Below are 22,887 nucleotides of genomic sequence, written 5' to 3' on the forward strand. Positions count from 1 at the left end.
CATTCCCCTTTGTCCCTGGGAACAAGGCCTGCAGAAGAACTGGGTGAGAAGAAAAGTGGATGAGGATGGTTCCCGAAAAGGGGGGAAGTGCTAGTGGGGAGTATTGGATGGAGGTGTTGGGGGATATGTCTCATCCCCAAGCACTGGGGAGGGACAGGAGACACTGTGCATCAATCCATGCTGCTTCTCTCCTAGCTGTTCTGAACAGTGAGAGAGGAAAGATGGTTTAGTGCTTAGGGCGCTAACCTAGGACTTGGGAAACAAGGGGTCAAGTCCCTGCTCCGCCACAGACTTCCTGTGTGACCTGGGCAAGTCATTTAGCTGCTCTGTGCCTCCATTCCCCATCTTCAAAATGGGGTTAATAATTCTTCCATACCTCCCTGGGGTGTTGTGAGGGTAAATACAAATAATGTTTGAGGGATGCTCAGATACTATGGTAATGGGGACAGATAAGAACCTAAGATAGATAGTCATCCAGTACTGATCTCTGGGACATACACCCCTCTGAGTTTAATCATGGCTAAGCATCAGGGTAACCTGCCCTCTCCAGAGCCAAGGAAACTGCACATGCATCGGGCCTCTCTGATGTCATTCCTAGCAGCCAGCATGGCAGAGCCATGGACTGCTCCCGGGGGCTGAGGTCTGGCAGCCACACAAGGTATGTCTAGATTGCAATCATAGGATGTGATTGCAGCTTGTGTAGCGATAGCTTGAGTCCTGGAGCAGTGAAGCCAGTTTAGTGTGGGCTGCACAAACCTACCTGGGTAACTGCCAGGGTAGCCTGTTTTGCTGCCGCTTCACTACTCTGGGACCTGAGCTATCTAGATTAGATTTAAACTAGTTTGGGTATGTCTACTCCCACTGACGTAGTCGACCCTGTTACTGCAATTTACACGTACCCATAGACACCACAGGGTTGATGAGTAGACGTCCCCCACTGCAGGATTACACTAGCAGTTAGTGGGGCCAAATATTGTTTATGTTTTAGCTTATGCCATAGACCATGACTGAGTTACAATTTCACCCTTGGAATTTTTTTAGTGATTGCTTTGTCTTTGAAGTGCAGCTCCCACATAAGTGGAGGGTAAATTCCCATTGACTTCGGTGGGATCAAGATCAGGATCAGTCCCCTTGTCTCTATATTAGCTGTAGCGTTCTTTTTTTGCCATAGATATTTTCCTTCATTAAAGTTTCTGCCCAGGGCAGAAAAAAAATGACATGCTGCTGAATACATTGTGAAATATTTGCATTTGTGAGGCCATCCCCCAATCATTGCTCCTCCTCTGACATCAAGATGACACCATTTATAGAGCAGCAGCAATTACTCTTCTCAGTGATCCAGGACTCGGAAGTAACAATGCAGCGGCCAGCGGTGTGTCACCTGCCAGTAAGTTTTAACAAGAGATACTAATTTTCTCTCAATGCAGTGAGAAGCAGTGATGTTAAATGTAAAGCTATATTTTTGTGCTCACCTATTTATTTTAAAGCTGTCAAATCAGTTTAGCACAGAGTTCTCTGACAACTAAATGTGACCTATTTAGCATCTAAAACTGAGTAGAAAAGAATGTGACAGTTGGGAGGTAAGATGAAATAAGGTAAAACTTCTAAGCAGAGGAGTTTATAACCTAATTTTGATTTTTATCTGTAAACCAAAAAGGGTGTAAACAAAGGCATTTACTAATAACACCCAAATGAAAGAATGTGAAGAACCCAACTTGCTTATTATTTGTGCTCTTTATTTAATTTGTGCATTTCTCTCAGCCTGGGCAGCGAAAATGAATGAATTACTTTAATTTTCAGGTTCTCTGCTCTAATGTTTGGGTTGCAAACGTTGCAGGGGAATTTTTATTCGTTTAAAACCATTGGAATTAAAAAAAACCTGTTGTCATTGGAATTAGAAAAAAAGTGACCTGTTGGTTTTAAACTTATTTTTACAAGATTGAACTTTGGGTCAAATCTAACTTCACTCTAATGAATTGTTTGGGGTCACTGCTTAAGTCATGGACTTTCCCCTTTTATTTTTAGCATATTCAATAATCTTTTAATTTCGCTTTTCACTGATGCTTGTAGATATAGAAAGCGTTTGGAGGGCTACACAGGTTTGTCTCTACCTTACTTCATTTTTTCTTCACTGCTTAAGTGAAGTTCCCCCCCCCCCAAATTAGTTTTCTCTGATCTTACATTCTTTTCAGGTGTTTAATTCAGTATTTATTTTTGTGTGTGAAATCTCTTCTCTCTTTCCCCGAGACATTCAAGTGGAGATGTCTGAGTTCTGACCTTGAATCTTCTACTAACCAGGACAAGTGACTTCAGTTTAGGTCTTTCATTGTAATCTCTCTCTGCCTCAACTTCCCCATCATTAAAATGGGGTGAATGATGCTTTGTAAAGTGCAGTGAGTTATAGGGAAGGAAAGTGCAAAGTGCTAATTATTTCTCTTGGTTCTTTGCTATCCTGCCCCATGGCCTTTAACCTCTCCCATTCCCCTCCACCTCAGGGTTTCTCTGTACATCTCCTTCATTTTCCTTTTCCCCAGGTCCCCTGTTCCCCCCTCCCCCAAAGTCTGCTTTCCTCAGCTCCTAGAGCACTTTCTCTCTCCAGGTCCAGTTCCCTCCATTCCTTCCTTCCTTGGATTCTCCGTTCCTTTTCCCCCACCCTTTAGGGAGGCCTCCCCTTTCTATCTTGTTCTCTTCCCCCCATCTTGGGTTTTCTATTCTCACATTGTCCTTCTATCATGTGTCTCTCTCACCCTCATTCCCCACCTCCACTGCTATTGGCCCTTCACCTGCCACCTCACTCTCTTCCTCTTGTTTTTCTCTCTCCATCATTGTCTTCCCCCCTCCTGCCTTGGGTCCTTTGTTTCCCTGACTTGCTCTCTCCTCCTCCAGTTCTCATCTCCTGTCTCCTGAGTTCTCTCCTCTTCATTTCACACTCCTCTTCACTCGTATTTCCCCAGTCTCTTGCTTTTTTGCACAGGTGATTGCAGAGAGGAATGGGAGACAGGGCCCTCTGGCAGCTGGGAACAATTGTAGTAACTGATCTCCCCTGCACACAGTGACCCCTGCAGACGTAGAGGCAGAACTGCTTCTTTGTTCTGTTCCCTGCTCATTCTCTGCCCTCCACTTCACTGTGCAAGTGCTAAAGGAAAATGGCCAGCTCCATTTCTCTCTCCTTGCAGATCCCATTTGCTTTCAGGGTGAGGGTGATCATATCTGTATGGACTGGAAGATGTGCAGGTGACAGGGGAAAGATGCAGGATCTCACCTGCACAATGCATGTGAGTTACTAGACCTGTATGAGAGAGATGGAGCAGATTCCTGAGCCAGAGGAAACTTTAAATGCACTCTAATCCCATCTAGGCATTTCTAATGCACCAACACCAGGGTACCAAAGCATAGATCCTGAGAATAATCAGACCAATGCATAAGCACCTATAGTTGCAAAGCTGCATGGAAGAGATATAAATATTGACTTCCAATAGAGAGAGGCTTAGCACAAGAGAGGGGTGCGAAGCAAACTCTGGATTTCAACACCCCAACAGTCTGGGGTGTTTGAAATACAAATCCAAAATTTATGGCTTAATCACACAGCTTTTAGTGAGTCTTGCAATTTTTATAATATAAAACGTAAGTGAAAATGTGTTCACTGTTACTAAATAACACCCCAAGCTGTGGGAAATGATGGGGCTAGGTCACACAGAAGTATGACAGGTTAGACTTTCAGGGTACTGCATTAAGATGCACAGTTATGTGAATAATTTGTACACACAATTACTATGATGCATGAAGTGTATAACTCTGTGCAAATGTAAGCTGTTGGCACCAAAAGCAAACAGATTTACATGCACAACTGTGATACTCACTTGGACAAATTAGACATGCATTTGTGCACACAGTTTGGATGCCTAAATTTTTTGAAAATCTGGCTCCAAAATTATTTTAAAAATCCAAAACTCCAACTTCAGTTTTTTAACTAGGCAACAACTGAGCATAATGCAGTCCTTTATATAGGCCAAGATGTCATCTGATTTTCCTGCCATCTTGCAGTTGGCACATTTATCCACCTGCTATTTTGCCTTCCTTCCCCTGAACTGGGGAGTTAGTGGGTTTCCTGATCCTGATTCTTCCCAGCTGCTCTCTTTAAAAGCCAGAGAGGAAAGCAGCGAGAAGAAAATCCTCCCTGATTCAAAGCAGCTAAGTCAGAATCAAGGATGAGAATGACCTGCATAGCCAGACTTTCAGAGTTTGGGGAGCAGATAATATTGCAGCATCAATTGAAAGGATTACATTCTCCATTAAATCTGGTCTGGTTTTATAGAACTTTATTACATTTCTATAGAAGTGTGCTGGTTTCATTTCTATTATATTCTATGGGACTGTTCTATAAGGGGAATGTTCTTAAGCTGCTGCCCTTTGAGTTTTAGAGCACATCACAGGCAGTTCCCGGAGTATTCAACTCCTCTCAGTCTCCAAAGTTCAAATGTGGGACACATTGTAAGACAATGACCCGAAATGAGGGATGTGAAAAAAAATCAAAGGAACAAAAGAATCTCTAAACATTAAAGGACTTTTTAAAAATATATATAATGTTGTCTACCACCCCAGTGTCATGAGTCAACTTTTCTGATGTCACCAAATTACAGAAAGCAAGTTATCACCAGATCAGCTTGGGATGGAGGCCAATCTGGGTTTTAAAAGAGGGATGTCCCTTCTAATGAGTTGCATCACACTCCAGTGAAATTTCAGTACCGTAAAAGGTCTCCTACGCAACTTAATACAACACCTCCTTCTCTCTCACATCTCTGTTCACTTCTCCAATTCACAGCAGGTAGGAGTATGAATTATTGTTGGACCTGTCCAGAGGTGAAAGTAAGCCGGCCCGGTCCGGTGTACCGACAAGTGCCAGTATGCCATGCCAGACTGGACCGGCTTCCCCGACTGCTACGGTGAGCCCTGGGCCCTTTAAACCTCCCAGCCCCCGCCCGCTACAGGGAGCCCTGGGCCGTTTAAAGCCTCCCTACCCCCCCTCCCCCCGCCCAGCGCACAGCCGGAGCCCCGGGGCAGTGGCCACAGCCCCCAGGCCGTTTAAAGCACCCCCCAAGCCCCACTGCTGGAGCCCCAGGGTAGCGGCGGCAGGGCTCCGGTGCTGATTTGAAGGGCCAGGGGCTCCAGCCGCTATGGGGAGCCCCGGGCCCTTTAAAGCGCCCCCCCAAGACCCCAGGGCTCCCCTCAGTGGCTGGAGCCCCTGGGCCCTTTAAAGCACCACCTGAGCCCCTCTGCCGCAGCCCCGGGGTAGCAGCAGCAGGGCTCCAGCAGTGATTTAAAGGGCCCAGAGCTCTGTTGCGGTAGCGGCGGACAGAGCCTGGGGCCCTTTAAATCGCCCCGGGGCTCCAAGCTGCCTATGCAGCTGGTAGCTCTGGGGGTGATTTAAAGGGCCCAGGGCTCCCAGCCACAGCTGGAGCCCTGGGGCCTTTAAATCTTGATTTAAAGGGCCTGGGTATTTAAAGGCCACACCTCTTCCAGTTGAGGCCATGCCCCCCTGCTCAGGACTCCAGAGTACCGGTAAGTCCTTTAAGTTACTTTCACCCCTGGACCTGTCACACACAAATTTGAATGGTCCTGGATTGCAGTGAAGACAATATTCCACTCTTATAAAGTTGCACTGTTTGAACATTGTTCCAGCTCTGCAAAGTGGTCAGTTGGATGGGAGCATGTACCTTACTTCTACTCATCTTTCAAGAGTCTCATAATTGTCCCCAAACATCTCATGTGCAAATCTTAGATCAACAAAATTGTAAAAACAATGAAGTAATACTAAAATCAACAGGAGTCACTGACACCACTTACACTGTACATAAACCTTTTGTCAATAGAAAGTTGGATAATTTTTTCCTTATGTTCATTTTTAATATTTTACTATTTCACTTTTAAAAAATAATTAACATATGAAATATACCTTGTACTATATACCTCAGATATTTAAATATAAGTATGGAAGGATCTTTACTCTTAAGTAAATGGATTAAAAAGCCTATGGAAAAATATACATGGAACAATGCAACCTATTTAAAATGGAAAGGATATAAAATTTAGCTCATCAATAGATCCCACTTTTTTGATGTCTTTGGTTGATCCCTGAGCTGATAAGTTGTATGTTCTAAAAGGTTCTGAGGACCAATTGCTGAGAATCCGGAAGGACTGGTCTCTTAATCCATTCTGACCTTGAAGATACAGGTTACTTTGTCCAATATCTCAGTATAAAACCTAATGAATCTAATGTATAATCTGGGTATTTATAAAGTACGTAATCACTGTGGTATCCAAGGCATGACGTTCCAGTCTAGGATCACAGTACATTGAATGATCTCTGCTCTCTAATCCAGATTTTGCTGCACTTTTCCTTGTGTTTTTAACCCCCCCTCTTCTCTCTCTGTCATTTTCTGTCTGTATTTATGGAGTCGGTCTTTCTTTAGCCCTGTTGTTGTGGAAAGGATGTTGTGAAAAAGCAGGTCTTGCATCATGCTGTGAACACAGTTAGCCTTGGGCTCATACTGATTTCTAGTGCTGAGGCATCTCGCAGACTATGGCAGACAGCTGACAATGCTGTACCTCCAGCTCCTGCATATTTCACCATGGGCGCAGATGGTTTCATGTCTTTTAATGCAGTTAGGGGGCTGAGTAACCCAGGGAAGTATTTTTCTGAATACCTGAAAATAAAGGTATAACCATATCCATATAGTAGTTCATATAAATTAATATATGGGTGTAGGTGTTTCTGGGGATAATTATGGAGCATAGTAATGACTCCAGTGATGTGTTGCCAATATTTAAAGAAGGGGGTCCCTCAAAGTTGTTCTTCCTCTCCTTGTCTAAACTTTGGGAGCTAGAGGTGTGTATGCATGAAGAGAATAGAAGGGCCAAAGAATTTACTCATTTGTTTCTTCAAAAATAACCCCCTCTTCCTGTAACCACAACCAAGCTGAAAGGAATCACTAGTTGGTAGTGGAGTATAATGAGCAGAAGGTATATAATATAAGTTGATTTCACACTTCCTTGCTGTTGTGAGTTTGTGTCAGACATGTTGGGGCTGATCCTCAGCAGGTGTAAATTGTCATAGCATAGTTTACCCCAACTAAGGATCTGCCCTCTTGGGTCTGATTTTTACATCTTCTGCTCCGTTAGCAAGTAGCTTTAGTTGTTTTAATGTTCCCATTTTGTTTGAGTGGGATAGTACCACCCTGCCAGAACAGCCATGGGGATGTCTCCTGCAGACACACCTGAACACTGAGAAATGTGCTCCAGAGTTTCCAGAAACAGGATTAGGCAACTAGCTCTCCCACATCTCTGGGCCATGGGTCTGAGGCATCAGCCTTCTTAGAGCAGCAGCCTCATCTCAACTGGAACCCCTTAGGGGTAGCACAGAAAAGACCCGACTGGATTTCTTCTCCAGCAACAGAACTTCACTCCAGGGCAGAGGATGAGGTGGACAGCAGAGAGAGAATAAAATTGGAATATTCTTCTTAATCACCAGAACAGCAGATATCATTGCATTCAGTGTTTAACTTCTTGACAACAGAGTGGCAGATTTAAAAAGAAAAATGTACACATATGTATTTTAAAAAGTGTAGGCATTTCAAATCTAGATGACTGAATATAACACGTACTAGATTTCTGAATCAATGAAGTGCAATATAAGTTTCACTCAGGTTGCCTGAGATCCCATCCTTTTAAAAGATCCATAGAGTTTCTTATTGATCATAGCACTCTTTGGGGAAATGAAGAGACTGGGATATCTATTCTTTCTTTATGTTTGCCTGTAGTATTTTGACAGTAGATACCTTTCATTTGTCATGAAAATACAATGAAAGCAAAAACTAATCAAAGCTGCTTCAAATCAAAGAGAACCAGAATTGCAATTGCACCTGTTTCTATACCCCCAAAACATGTGATACATAAACCAGGCATCCATATGATCATATTGCTGTAACACTTATCCTTCCTCACCCCATCTCCTCCCTACTGTTAGTCACCGTTACTCATTGTGTCACATCTAAAATGTAGACTCTAAGCTCCTTGGCGTAAGGGCTGTGTCTTTTTTGTCTTCTGTGAAGCATCTCTTACACTTTTGAGTGTGAATAATAAGATAATTAAGAATAAGAATTAAAATTTAACCTTTGAGTGTCTGGTTGTGAAGACTAACTTTTGGCCTGGAGGCCAGGATTATCAGACAACAGTTAAAGTGGTAGTTTGAGTCCTGGGATACTCCTGGCTATTGAACACCATGACACAGCATCAGACACAGGAGGTACAAGCTGTGCACCAAAGTGATCAATTTGGTAAAGCAACTCCATCTGCGGACACCTAGGCAGAGTAGGTGTGTCTATGCAAATACGGTCCACTCCTGAAGTCGTTTCCCCACAGGTTGTCACTAGATGTCAGGGGAGAGCGCATTCAGACCCTGCTTACATTCTCCTCACAGCTGAGAATTTGTCATCCCGGCCAACTGCACTCCATATTAGACCAGGTCCACTAGTTCTCCCCATAGGGTCTTAGGATGCCTACTATGGTTGTCACAAGCCTGCGAGCCAAGTGTATCAGTTCTTTATTAGCCACTTCAGAAACATCATAAGTTAGCCTGTTTACTGGCCTGATAATCCTGTCATACCTATTGAGAATGGGCACTGCTGGGGCAGGGGGGACAACTTTTTGGGCATAGGCCCATGGACCTCCTCTTCTAGTACTGGAGGGTTCAGAGCAGCAGGGGCACCTTCCACCTGTTTGTCCCCACTGTCCAACAACCTAGCTAGGTTATCTGATTCCTGTCTTTCTTCAAGGAGGTCTAGAAGCACTGATTGGGCAGACTTCTTACTTCAGGTTGGTCTCATTGGTGGCATGGATTTGCCAGCAACAGGCCTAAAGCTTCTGCCATGCGGTTTAGGAATGAAGAAGTGGAGCTCTCACTGAGTTCAGCAGATTGAGACCAGAATGTGTTCTCTTCAGACTCAGTCTCAGATGCTTTGGGTAGTGGTGGGTTAGCTCCACGGGGCCCACTACCTGTGCTGGAAGATGGCTTCGGTCCAGCACCTTTTTGCCACCCAGATCCCATGTCATGGCCTATTTTGTAGGGGGTGCCTACTAATTCTTCCACTGGTAATAAGAGGTTCCATGTACGGTCTTTATTTTCACTGGTCCCATCTCAGGTTTGATTTTGTAGACTAGCAGATCTCCCCGTTTTTTCACCCCTAGGTAAAGTAGTGCCTTCTGTCAAGTAACTTGTGTTTGCCAGCAACTCCCAAATTTTGCAATAGAACTCTGTCTCCCTATCTGGAGCTCCTGCAAACTCACCCTAGCATCATGCTGGTGCTTGTTACTATCTGTGTTCTTGCAGGCTGCAGACATAGTTAAATGATAAGCATCCCACAACTTTTCTTAATTGGGAGACATACTGCTGATGCATCTCAGAGCTATCTCCATCCTCTGATACACCAAAGCACAGATCCATGGGTAATCTGGTTCTCGCCCAAACATCAGGAAATATGGTGTAACTCCCATAGCATCATTCTTTGTGGCACCAAAACTACAACATGCTGGCTCCAAGTTGTCTTCTGCTCTGGACAAAGTCCCCAGCATATTTAACAGAGTTTGATTAAACTGCTCTGGCTGAGGGTCACCTTGTGGTGATATGGGGTTGTCCTGGACTTTTTAATTCTTGCCATCCTGAGCACCACCTTCAGAAAGTAACTTTCAAAATCCCATCACTAGTTGGAATGAACCTAAGCTGGAAGTTCATACACTGAAAAATATTTCTCCCACAACACTCAAGCAATGGTAGTGGCCTTCTGGTCATGTGTTGGATATGCCTGCACATACTGCATAAAATGGTTAGTCATTAATAAAATGTTCCCCATATTCTCTCTGCCTACTTCTAAAGGCAAGAAGTCAATGCATACCAGCTGGTTTGCTGCTGATAATATTTTCCAGATACACAGCTCTAATGGGCAGTTTTCCTTTGAACCCACCGAGCACTTGTCTTGCATTTCTTGTGAACATCCCAGGCCATCCAGGGGGTTGTAAGCATTGCAGCCAGCACTTCATGTTGTGATTCTCTGATGGGTCCAGATACCTCAGTTTTATATGTGCTGCCCTCTTGCCTTTTGCTGCCTCTTGTGGTTCGAATTCAGCAAGCTACCATGCTGTGCATTATGGGGTGTTTCATATCATGTCTTTTTATGCATATCATGATAACACACTAAGTGCAAACAAGAAGCAACAGAGGGCAGTTGGGATCATCCACTGCTCCCATTTATTCCTGGCCCCTCACTTATCCAGCAGTGACTCCCCCCTGTATCATGGTGCTTCTGTTACAATCTCCAGATTCATCTGAAAGTTCAGTGAACTGCAAGTCAATTCATTCATCCCCTTTTCCCCATTAAACAGGCTCCAGAAATCAGTACTTCAAGAAAACCCCACAAATTCTGTGAGTTGCCTCTCTTGGCATTCTGTATACTTTGCAGTTCAGTTCTGGTTTCTGAGGAGGAAAGGGGAAGGAAATCTTTGCCTACTGCTTGTGGTGGGTGAGCATTTGCTTTGCAATATCAGCTTCCTCTGTAGACATTTTCATGGGGGGTGGGGAGAAATCAGTCATGTAGACTGAGTGCACATAGAGCAAGGCACAAAAATATTACTACTGGTCACTGACCATACGCCAGTAATTGATACTGACAAGTCAGAAAAAAATTATAACCTTACAACAGGGATATGGTCTTGCACCAAACCCAAGATCTAAAAGCAGCTGTACTTCTGAAATATGAATACAAATCTAGGTTAAAATTTTGCAAATGGCCCTTGTCTTTAAAATAAGCCAAACCAAAATTTCCAACCCAAAAACACACCTAGATTTGGCATGTTGAAAATCCAGATCCAAAGTAAATGGACTAGGCCCATCTCTACTGAAATTGCAAATGAAATGACACATAGTATATTTGCATTTCCCCATTTTTTTTCCTCTAGCATATACAGAATATTTCTGCCTGCTACAGATACATATTGATGGAAGAGGAAGACCATAAACAGAACATTTAATTTGTGTTTTGAAAATGTATTTTATTCATTTACTTATTTGTTGCAGAAAAGTGAAATGCACTAGAATCACTTCTGAGCAATTGAGTAATTATGGTTTAAAGTAGGATTATTTCTAAAAAGTATAACTGTAAAAAAGGCACCTTCTTTCTCCACAGATCTGTTTGCCTCCCAGTCTGTGTCCAGTCACATTTGTTAGCTCTAGGATCTGACCCAGTTCCCACTAAAGTTGATGGAAAGACTCCCACTGACTTCAGTGACTTCTCATTAACTTCACCTGAGCAGGCCTATCAACGGATACATTCACCACTGTATTCACCATATCCACTTTGATTGAATTGGCCTCATTAGCACTAAAAAAAGTAATTTTCCCACTGTTGATATTCACCCCTTCTTGTCAACTGTTGAGAATGTACCACATTCACCCTAGCTGAATTGGCCTCATTAGCACTGACCCCCCACTTGGTAAGGCAACTCCCATCTTTTCATATGCTGTATATTTATACCCGTTTACTGTATTTTCCACTCCATGCATCTGATGAAGTGGGTTATATCCCACAAAAGCTTATGCCCAAATAAATTTTTTAGTCTGTAAGGTGCCACAAAGACTCCTCATTGTTTTTATTCACCACTGTGGCAACACATTGTGGCCTACCTGGGGATTAGCTCATGACCAGTCTGATGCTCCCCCTTTCAGTTACTCACTCCATGGTGAGTGTCTGTCTGTCTGTCTCTCTCTCTCTGGAGTCAGGTTACTCCCTCAGGGTGATTTTTGTGGCTCAGCCCTCTGGCCAGGTAACTATAATTTTCCCCTTCAGGCATAGTATCAAAGTCTCCATGGATAACCATCTCAGGTAGTCTTCCACTACACTTCTCAGACTATGCCACTTCCCCAGTGGCTGGTAGGGTAACACAGCCCACGCACTATTCCGGGTTCCAGCAAGGGACCCCTCTACCCAGCAATCTCAGTTTGCTCATTCCCAGACCTTGCTGCTGTTTCCCTGTGCTCCTTACTACTTCCCTTCCTATCTTCTGACTTACCTCTAGGTTACCCATGGAGATTCCTCTGCTCCCTATGGCTATTTTACCACTCTGGGGTTCTTGCCAGAGTCTGTATCTCAAGCCAGGATCTCAGGGCTTGCTCCCCTCTAGAAATCCCCCTTGTCTGTTACCAACTCTCCTCTCTAGGGAATGCCTGCAGAATTCCTCCCTACAGCCCTCTCTTACCACCAACTTCTACTCTATGTCTAGTCCAGCTCTTCCTACAGCTGGACTTCATCAGCCAGCAAGCCTTAACAGCTCTCGCTCTCCTCCAGGTGCAGCCTGTAACAGGGTTAATTGGCCCTATCTCTCTAACTGGACTTGTGTGCATAGGGACCTCATCAAAAGCCCCAGATGACAAAGATATAGAGTAGGATTTTTTTATTATTTTCCTATTTCTTAGTGCTTTTTTTCACTCCTGTTAAGCCTGCAGAACCAAAATAACTTAAAGAGAGTGAGCTGGATTCTGTTCCTTCTTATATCTCATCAACAGCATTGTTTACTAAGCACCAACCAGTTACATCTGTGCAAACATACTGAAGGCAATGGGGTTGCACATGTGTCACTGAGGGCTCACTCTAGCAAGCAGAACCTTTATTACTGGTGAAAGGCCAGTGAAGGAAAGAACAATGCTTGACTCTCAGAGCCCCGATTGAGTTTTCTGTGCTGGAAGTTTAAAAACAATTTTTTTTACTTGTAAAAAGTTGAGCACTTTTATTGCAGAAATGATTCAGAGACAAACACAGAACCTCACAATGCCATTTTTCAGAATAGAACTACACCTGAAGGGGAATCTCTATAGTCTCTTTATGTAATGGGTGGGTACAGTGTTTGAGAACTGTGATTCATTCATATCCATCTTTAAGAGTTATTGCAGTTTTGGTAACGGAAAATCAAGTGTCAGATTGCATCATATTCAATAACCTGATCCACTATAACTCCCAGATCCTTTCCAGCAGTACTACCACCTAGCCAGTTATTCCCCATTTTGTAGTTATGTATTTGATTTTTCCTTCCTAACGTAAGTACTTCACCCTTATCTTTATTTAATTTCATCTTATTGAATACAGACAAATTCTCCAATTTGTCAAGGTCATTTTGAATTCTAATCCTGTCCTTCAAAGTGCTTGCAACCCTCCAAGCTTGAAAATATTGAATAATACCAGACCCAGAACTGACCCCTGGCAGAACACCACTGGATATACCTGCCCAGTCTGAGATTGAACCATTGATAACTGTTGATAACCATTGATAACTCTTTTGAGTATCAGAGTGATAGCCGTGTTAGTCTGTATCAGCAAAAGGAACGAAGAATACTTGTGGCACCTTAGAGAGACTAACAAATTTATGTGAGCATAAGCTTTCGTGGGCTAAAACCCACTTCATCAGATGCATGCAGTAGAAAATACAGTAGGAAAATAGATAGATATATACACAGAGAACATGAAAAAATGGGTGTTGCCATACCCACTATAACGAGAGTGATCAGTTGAGGTGAGCTATTATCAGCAAGAGAAATTATTACACTCTCACATTATCAGAGGCTCATTCACCTGCACATCTATCAATGTGATATATGCCATCATGTGCCAGCAATGCCCCTCTGCCATGTACATTGGCCAAAAGAATAAATAGACACAAATCAGAAGTCAAGAATTATAACATTCAAAAACCAGTAGAAGAACACTTCAACCTCCCTGGTCACTCGATTACAGACCTAAAAGTCACAATTCTTCAACAAAAAAATTTCAAAAACAGACTCCAACGAGAAACTGCTGAATTGGAATTAATTTGCAAACTGGACACCATTAAATTAGGCTTGAATAAAGACTGGGAGTGGATGGGTCATTACACAAAGTAAAACTATTTTGCCATGCTTATTTTTCCCCCCTACTGTTACTCACACCTTCTTGTCAACTGTTGGACATGGGCCATCCTGATTATCACTACAAAAGGTTTTCTTTACTCCTGCTGATAATAGCTCACCCTAACTGATCACTCTCATTATAGTGGGTAAGGCAACACCCATTTTTTCATGTTCTCTCTGTGTGTGTGTATATCTATATCTATCTTCCTACTGTATTTTCCACTGCATACATCCGATGAAGTGGGTTTTAGCCCACAAAAGCTTATGCTCAAATAAATTTGTTAGTCTCTAAGGTGCCACAAGTACTCCTTGTACTTTTTCTTTTGAGTATGGTGTTGCAACCAGGTGTGCTCCCACTTTATAGTAATTTCATCTAGCCTGCATTTGCCTAGTTTGCTTATGAGAATATCCTGTGAGATTGTGTCAAGAGCCTTACTAAAATCAAGTTATATCACGTCTAATACTTTCTATCCACTATGCCAGTAACCCTATCAAAGAAGGAAATGAGATTGGTTTAGCATGACTGGTTCTTAGCAAATCCATGCTGGCTGTTCCTTTTCACCCTATTATCCTCTAGCTGCTTATAAATTGAGGGTTTAATAATTTGTTCCAGTATGTTTCCAGGTATCAACGTTAGGCTGACTGATCTATAATTCCCAGGGTCCTCTTTGTTCCTGAGTTCTCGAAGATAATCACTAATGGCTCCGAGATTGCTTCAGCTAGTTCCTTAAGTACCTTAGGATGAATATCATCAGACCCTGCTGACTTGAATACATCTAACTTATCTAAGTATTCTTTAACTTTTCTTTCCCTATTTTGGCTTGTGTTCCTTCCCCCTTTTTGTTAATATTAACCATGTTGAGCAGCTGGTCACCATTAACTTTTTTAGCAAAGAGTGAAGCAGAATAGTCATTAAACACCTCAGCCTTCATAATGTCATCAGTTATCAACTCTCCTTCCTGACTAAATAGAGGACCAACACTTTCCTTCATCTTTCTCTTGCTCCTAATGTATTTAAAGAACCTTTTCTTATTGCCTTTTTATACCTTGCTAGGTGTAACTCATTTTTTGCCCCAGCCTTTCTGATTTTGTCCCTACATGCATGTGCTATTCTTCTGTATTCTTCCTTAGCAATTTATCAATGTTTCCACTTTTTGTAGGATTCCTTTTTGATTTTCAGGTCTGGGTGGCAAGTGAACCACCAGCTCACGGAGGCTAGCTAGCCCTTGGCCCAGCCCCTTCTGCCCAAGGCCCCACCCCCACTGGAGCCCAAAGCCCCCCCCCCCATTATCAAGTTTTATGTTTTGGATATTTCTGTTATTTGTTCCCAAAAATGCCTTATTTACCTCCTCTAACCTGAACATAGGAAAAGATTAAAAATATAGCCAAGATTAACATTCAGTCTCTAACTCACTTCTTTGTGGTCAGATATGGGGGGACAGTGACATTACACTCTGTAGATTATGGACAATTGTGAAGTTGCTTAGAACTGAAGGGCAAAGAACAATTGTGCTCAGAACAATAAGGAGGAAACTTTACATACTAGATTATACAGGTGGAAATAATAGTTATACACATAAGGCTTAATTTTGACAGCCATACTTAGGTTGAGCTTGATTATTCACTTCCTTTCTTCTTGTATAGTCATTTATATGGGTGTAAAATGTGCATAAATTGCTACCGCTTTGATCGGATATGATTGTACAACCACTTTGCGCAAGTGTAAATGTTTATGCCAGATGTGAGGCAACGTAATATCAGGCCATCAAGTAGTATGTTATTGTAGAAGTAGTCAAAGAGATTCCAATGAGAGTACTCACAGATTAAAATACTGCTCAGCATGAGTGAGGACAGCAGAATAGGAACCCTAGAGATAGTGTAATAATTTTAATTTTAAATATCTTTTCTATTTGCACTATATTATTTATATTATGGTAGTGCCTAGCGGCCCCAGTCCTGGACAAGAACCGCACTGTGCTAGGTGCTGTACAAACACAGAAAAAGACAGTCCCTGCCCCAAAGAGTTTACAATCTAATTCTTAGCAATATTTTAACTTTGTGAAAGGTTTGACTTGAACACAGAAGGCACCCAAATTCATGGGGGATTCTTGTTCTAGCCAAGCCTGCAGACAATCTGCTCTGCTCCATGGACTTTTGTAGACCTATGTTGGTGCAGATCAGTCAATGCATTCCTCCTTTTATTAAAATAAATCTCAATCAGGTCACATTATGCTTATGAAAATGTATTAGGGCTCTGGCACTGGTTTCATTTCATTTACATTTTAGAAGGTTTAAGTAAATGTGTTAACAACTGATAATGAAATAAGTCTTGCCTTGAATTTATAAGCTTCATAAAGTTGGTTTAATGTTTGCCCCAGGGCACTCTGTCATATTGATCAGGAATTTACTCAATTGCCAAGCTTGCGTCAAAGAATTCATGTACATGTACTCCAGCCCAGACCCAGAGCTTTCTTTTCTTATATACTTTGGTAACTTATAAAGAAGAAACCTGCAACAATGAAGGATAACTAGAAATTATAAATCATCCTATTGGGATGGATAAGCCAACATCCCCTTTTGCTATGTGCCACATGAGAGCTTTGAGGCAGCAGGGCCTCCCGCAGAGAGAACTGTATCCATGAAAATAAACTTCAGCTGAAAACATTTTAAAGTATGTACTAAAAATAATAAAAATATATAAAACAGAAACATATCCACAGCGTGAGTCAGTGTTCTATTATGGCCATTGTGGATGGCAGCCCTACGCAGATTTGCTCCAGAGGAAACATAAATCTTAGGCAACTCTCAGCCCTAGTGTAAGTGCTTGCAATTCTATTGAAGTTAACAAAATTAAATCCACTTACATTAGGTCTGACTTTGGCTCTTAGTATTCTAGACACCCTGAAGCACGTCCATTGCTATTTAGAATAGTTTGCAGGGCAATTCTATGCTGAAAAATGACACTGTCTTATTAAACTGCTGTCTGTGTCACATCTAGTGACAGAAAGTAATTTTTATTGTTTTTTACATCTGTTACCTCTTCAGACCTAACAGAGCTAGGAGAGAATGAGCTAGATTCTGTTCCTCCTTGTACTTCATCAACAGAATTGTTTAGTAAATTTCAATCAGTTACACCTATAAAAATGCGCAGAAAGCAATGGGGGTTTCACAGATGTCACTTGGAGTCTAATTTGCCCTGCAGAGCCTTTGTTATGCCTGGAGATTCATGAAAAAGTCCCAGCTTGAGTCTCAGATCCCAGATTGAATTTCCAAGTGTAGGAGCCAGGAGATACATGTTTTTACCAACAAATTGAGCATATTTGATAACAAAATAATTAAGAGACAAAAAACATGGAATTCAGGGTTGCCCTTATTACAGTGTTACTTTTCAGAACAGATTTGTACTTTAACAAACTGTAGCATGCTGTGTATTTACAGACTGTTAACACAGTTTAATCTTCTTCAAACTGTAGAGTATTCTGTATAGTCAGCAGTAGTTCAATTGACATGGATATCCCTGGTGAAATAAACAGCTCCATCAAATACAAGTTTCCCTAAATACATGCATTAGACTACTTTCTTTGAGTGCTTCATTGCAGTCAGCTACTCATTAATTATTCGCAAAAAGAAAAGGAGTACTTATGGCACCTTAGAGACTAACCAATTTATTTGAGCATGAGCTTTCCTGAGCTACAGCTCACTTCATCGAATGCATACCGTGGAAACTGCAGAAGACATTATATACACACAGAGACCATGAAACAATACCTCCTCCCACCCCACTGTCCTGCTGGTAATAGCTTATCTAAAGTGATCATCAAGTTGGGCCATTTCCAGCACAAATCCAGGTTTTCTCACCCTCCGCGCCCCCCCCCCCCCCACAAACTCACTCTCCTGCTGGTAATAGCCCATCCAAAGTGACCACTCTCTTCACAATGTGTATGATAATCAAGGTGGGCCATTTCCTGCACAAATCCAGGTTCTCTCACCCCCTCACCCCCCTCCAAAAACCACACACACAAACTCACTCTCCTGCTGGTAATAGCTTATCCAAAGTGACCACTCTCCCTACAATATGCATGATAATCAAGGTCGCTATCTTACAACAAAAAAACTTCAAATCCAGACTCCAGCGAGAAACTGCTGAATTGGAATTCATTTGCAAATTGGATACTATTAATTTAGGCTTAAATAGAGACTGGGAGTGGCTAAGTCATTATGCAAGGTAGCCTATTTCCCCTTGTTTTTTCCTATCCCCCCCCACCCAGACGTTCTGGTTAAACTTGGATTTAAACTTGGAGAGTGGTCAGTTTGGATGAGCTATTGTCAGCAGGAGAGTGAGTTTGTGTGTGTGTGTGTTTCGGGGGGGGGGGGGTGAGAAAGCCTGGATTTGTGCTGGAAATGGCCCAACTTGATGATCACTTTAGATAAGCTATTACCAGCAGGAGAGTGGGGTGGGAGGAGGTATTGTTTCATGATCTCTGTGTGTATATAATGTCTTCTGCAGTTTCCATGGTATGCATCCGATGAAGTGAGCTGTAGCTCACGAAAGCTCACGCTCAACTAAATTGGTCAGCCTCTAAGGTGCCACAAGTACTCCTTTTCTTTTTGCGAATACAGACTAACATGGCTGTTACTCTGAAACCTGGCATTAATTATTGTTATTATTTATCTATATTACTGTAGACTCCAAAGCACCCACATAGAAAGAGGCCTGATTATTCTAGATGTAGTACAAGCATACAGAGGAAACAGTCCCTGCTCCAGTGAGTTGACCATCTAAGTAAAAAAACGATAGAACAAGTGGGTGTGGCAGACAAACAGAAGAGGGGGCGGGGGCAGGGGAAAGGAATTAAATTATCAGAGCTGAATGGCTGCTTTAGTTTTTAGCTCTGTGTTGAAGCTGGCACAATCAGCAGATATCACCACTTCCTAGCCCCCCACAAATCCCCTCAAATCCCAAATTCATGGGGGCTTCTTGTTCTAGCCAAACCTGCAGACAATCTGCTCTGCTCCATGAACTGTTGTAGACCTGTGCTGGTGCTCTCCTACTGGTTTTTGAATGTTACAATTCTTGATGTCTGAAGCAACTACTCACCAGCAACTACACACCGCACAACAAAAACACTAACCCAGGAACCAATCCCTGCAACAAACCCCGTTGCCAACTCTGTTCACATATCTATTCAGGGGACACTATCATAGGATCTAATCAATTGCTTCCATGCAGTGTACTTGTAGCTGTGTCGGTACTAGGATAGCAGAGAGACAAGGTGGCTAACGTAGTATCTTTTATTGGACCTACTTCTGTTGGTGTTGATTAAATGGTCCCTTACAATATGTGCTAGCTACTTATGCTAAACAATCTGTTCCACCTTGCATTTTGCTGCTGGGAGTTCATTTCCCAGACCTGAAAAAGAGCTCTGTGTGGCTCAAAAGCTGGTCTCTCTCAGCAACAGAAGCTGGTCCAATAAAAGATATTACTTCACCCGCATTGTCTCTCTAACGGCTTCCATGTGACAGGGTGGTGAGAACAGTGGCTTGAAATATTTTACTGAAACTTTTTTTTTTTTTTCAACAAAAAGTGTTCTTTTGATAAAATGGTAATTTTTGTGAGAAAATTTCAGTTTTCACCAATTTTTTTCTGGTTTTCGTAAAAAAATCTAACCCCTGAAAACCAGATCTTTTTATTTATGTATACATTTTGGGGTTTTTGGGGTTTGCTTTATTATTTTTTGACCACTGGGACCTTCAGTTTTCTGACAAAAAACTAAAAAGCCTCCATGAAAATTTCCGACATAACCACACGTTTTCATTTTTGTTGAATTGTTTCATGGCAATAAACATACATTGCTGAACAGCTGCAGTGCTGAGCAGCTTCAACAGCCTTTGGGCCTAATCCCACAAACCTCTGAGTGTCCGCTGTGAAGTGTTAAACACCTTCCACTGCCATCAAAGTGATTGACTCTACTTATGGTAGTAAATGCTACTGCTCTTTTTACAGGATTGGGCCCTTATACACACAAGTCAAGAACAGAAAGTCTTCAGGTTTTCTGTGCCACTCTAATTCACTTAAACTACTTATTTTTTATTTAAAAGTCTTCTTTTCAAACTCATTTCACTGAGGACTAACCACAGATATAGTATGTAACTTTGCATTTTGATGATTTTTTCAGCCACACATGCATAAAAAAGTGTTACATTTCCTTTTTAAAGATAATACCCCCCAACTGTTTGGGTAACTTTGAAAGGTGGAATAGTTTTTTTAAAAAATCACCCTTGGCCTGATTTGGTCCAAGCGTGGAAAATGTTAGCCTCAAAAGATAATTTTTGGGTAAGTCCTGGGTGGGTTGTTATAATGGAAGTTACCTTGCACCTTCACACTAATCTTTCTTTACTACTAACACTTTGAAATCCATTTATCAAGCCTCCATCCTTGCTCCATTCAAATCATACTTAGACCCACTTCTGCAGTGTCACAAAATCCCTCCCACCGTTTCCCACATTTTTTGAAGCAGTAGATGTTTGTATGACTAACTTGAGTAACCATAGCCTCATATATTAGTAACATCAGTCTTTGCTGACCATCTCCTTTCCTGGTGTATGTTATAGCCTTACTTGTGTGACAGATCTACCACTTAGAATGTAGGGTCTTTGGAGTGGGGACCTGTCATTTACATCTTTTTGGTGAAGTATTCACCCAACTGTGGACACTTTGAAATAATAACTAATAATAATTATAATACATTCTTTTAAATACTTGGTTGGGTTGTTACTAGAAACCTCAGCACTTACTGAAAGTCAGAAACATATTTTTAAAGGTAATGGGGGAAAAATGCCAACCAGAAAAAAAATGAATCAAGTTAATGTGTAGAAGGAAACCAATGCAGAAGAAATAAGTGGGTTCCAGGGAGTTAGCAGCTTTGAAATGATGCAAGAGCCTACTGCTTCTGCTTATATTTTGTTGTTTTACAAATACGGGGAGAGGTTTAAAAGGATTTTGACACCTTTTGGCTTGTTGAATTCATGAATTTTCAGGGGCAAGCCAGAAAATATTAGTGCAGATCTGAGCCAATGGGGTGACTTGGCTCTCCAGTGTGAGGGACAAACTGTGATCTCATCTACAGGGAAACAAATCCAGAGCCACTCCAGGAAATTCTGTGTAGTCATGTGTCAGACAGGAATATATTAATGCGAAATAGGTGCCTTTTAGTTTGTTCTAGCAGTTACAGCACAGCACTTTAGTGTGTCACTTTTGTTGTGTCATTTCTTTCCACTGCTTTCCTCTCTAGGCTTCTGGACCCAGATAAGGTAAAAAGAAAAATAAACCAAACTGTCAGCCCCAGTTGGGCTCAACATGTAGCCCTGTTCTCTCAGGGGGACTTCTCTGGCACGTTAGTCAGGAGCCTTCCAGGTAGTCTTCCTCCATAGCTTCTCCCGTCTGAGCTGGTGTCATAAATATAAAGGAAAGGGTAACCACCTTTCTCTATACAGTGCTGTATACAGTGCTCAACATCCTGTTACCTGCAAAGGGTTAAGAAGAAAACTTCTTCTTAACCTGGCTGGCACCTGACCCAAAGGACCAATAAGGAAACAAGATACTTTCAAATCTTGGGGGCTGGGGTGGAAAGGCTTTTGTTTGTGCTCTTTGTTTAAGTGTTTGTTCTCTCTTGGGACTGAGAGAGGCCAGACAGAAATCCATCTTCTCCAACCCATCCTAATCCAAGTCTCCAATATTGCAACCAGTATAGGTAAGCCAGGCAAGGCGGATTAGTTTATCTTTCGTTTTATGTGAATTTTCCCTGTGTTAAGAGGGAGGTTTATTCCTGTTTTCTGTAATTTTAAGGTTTTGCCCAGAGGGGGATCCTCTGTGTTTTGAATCTGAATACCCTGTAAAGTATTTTCCATCCTGATTTTACAGAGGTGATTCTTTTACCTTTTCTTTAATTAAAATTCTTCTTTTAAGAACCTGATTGATTTTTCATTGTTCTTAAGATCCAATGGTTTGGGTCTGTGTTCACCTGTACAAATTGGTGAGGATTATTATCAAGCCTTCTCCAGGAAAGGGGGTGTAGGGCTTGGGGGGATATTTTGGGGAAAGACATCTCCAAGTGGTCTCTTTCCCTGTTCTTTGTTTAAAATGCTTGGTGGCGGCAGTATACCGTTCAAGGACAAGGCAAAGTTTGTACCTTGGGGAAGTTTTTAACGTAAGTTGGTAAGAATAAGCTTAGGGGGTCTTCCATGCAGGTCCCCACATCTGTACCCTCGAGTTCAGAGTGGGGAAGGAACATTGACATTGTGGCAGAGCGGCGGGATCATTTTGAACCAGAGATCATTTTGAACCAAAAGCACAGACCCGAAGAGGGTTTTTTTAAGCTGAGAGCAGGTAGAGGGTTTTCTGTCTGCCTGGAGATAGAGGTGTTAGGTTTTTTTACAAAGGGATTTTTCTTTTTGAGCTGGAGTTTTCTCTACCTAAAGGCAGGGTAGTTAACCTCCTGCAGGGAAATTCACAAGTTTTTTTTTTTTTCCTAACTCTCGGGTATAGCTAGAGTTAAGCAAAAGAAAGCAGGAAAATGACTACCAGTGAAGCAGCTAATAAACTAGAGCTGGCCAGATTCGAAGCTGAAGAGAAACAAAAAGAGCATGATAGACAGATGGCCTTAAGGCGCTTGGATATGGAGGCAGAAAAAGCCAGGGTGGAGGCAGAGGAAGCTGCCCACAAGAGAGATATGGAGGAGAAAGAAAAAGAGAGGAAGCATGCACTGGAGATGGAGAAGGCAAGGGCTCAGCAGAATATACCAATCAACCCTAGCAATCCTGCTCCAGGTACCACTTCCCATCCCAGAAAGTTCCCCACCTGCAAGGCAGGTGATGATACTGAGGCCTTCTTAGAAAACTTTGAA

At 42.1% G+C, this 22,887-nt stretch overlaps 1 protein-coding gene across 1 annotated transcript in view; it reads left to right on the top strand.

Annotated features, from left to right (window-relative positions):
* The first annotated feature begins 1,294 nt into the window (after positions 1 to 1,294).
* Positions 1,295 to 22,887, top strand: part of LOC144268915 (uricase-like) — a 41,767-nt gene continuing 20,174 nt past the window's right edge. Inside the window, exon 1 of the mRNA XM_077824242.1 lies at positions 1,295 to 1,387. Within this exon, the coding sequence (XP_077680368.1) occupies positions 1,295 to 1,387 (93 nt within the window). The remainder of the gene's footprint in view (positions 1,388 to 22,887) is intronic.

This window comes from Eretmochelys imbricata, chromosome 8 (assembly GCF_965152235.1).
Source record: "Eretmochelys imbricata isolate rEreImb1 chromosome 8, rEreImb1.hap1, whole genome shotgun sequence".
Taxonomy (NCBI): Eukaryota; Metazoa; Chordata; order Testudines; family Cheloniidae; genus Eretmochelys; species Eretmochelys imbricata.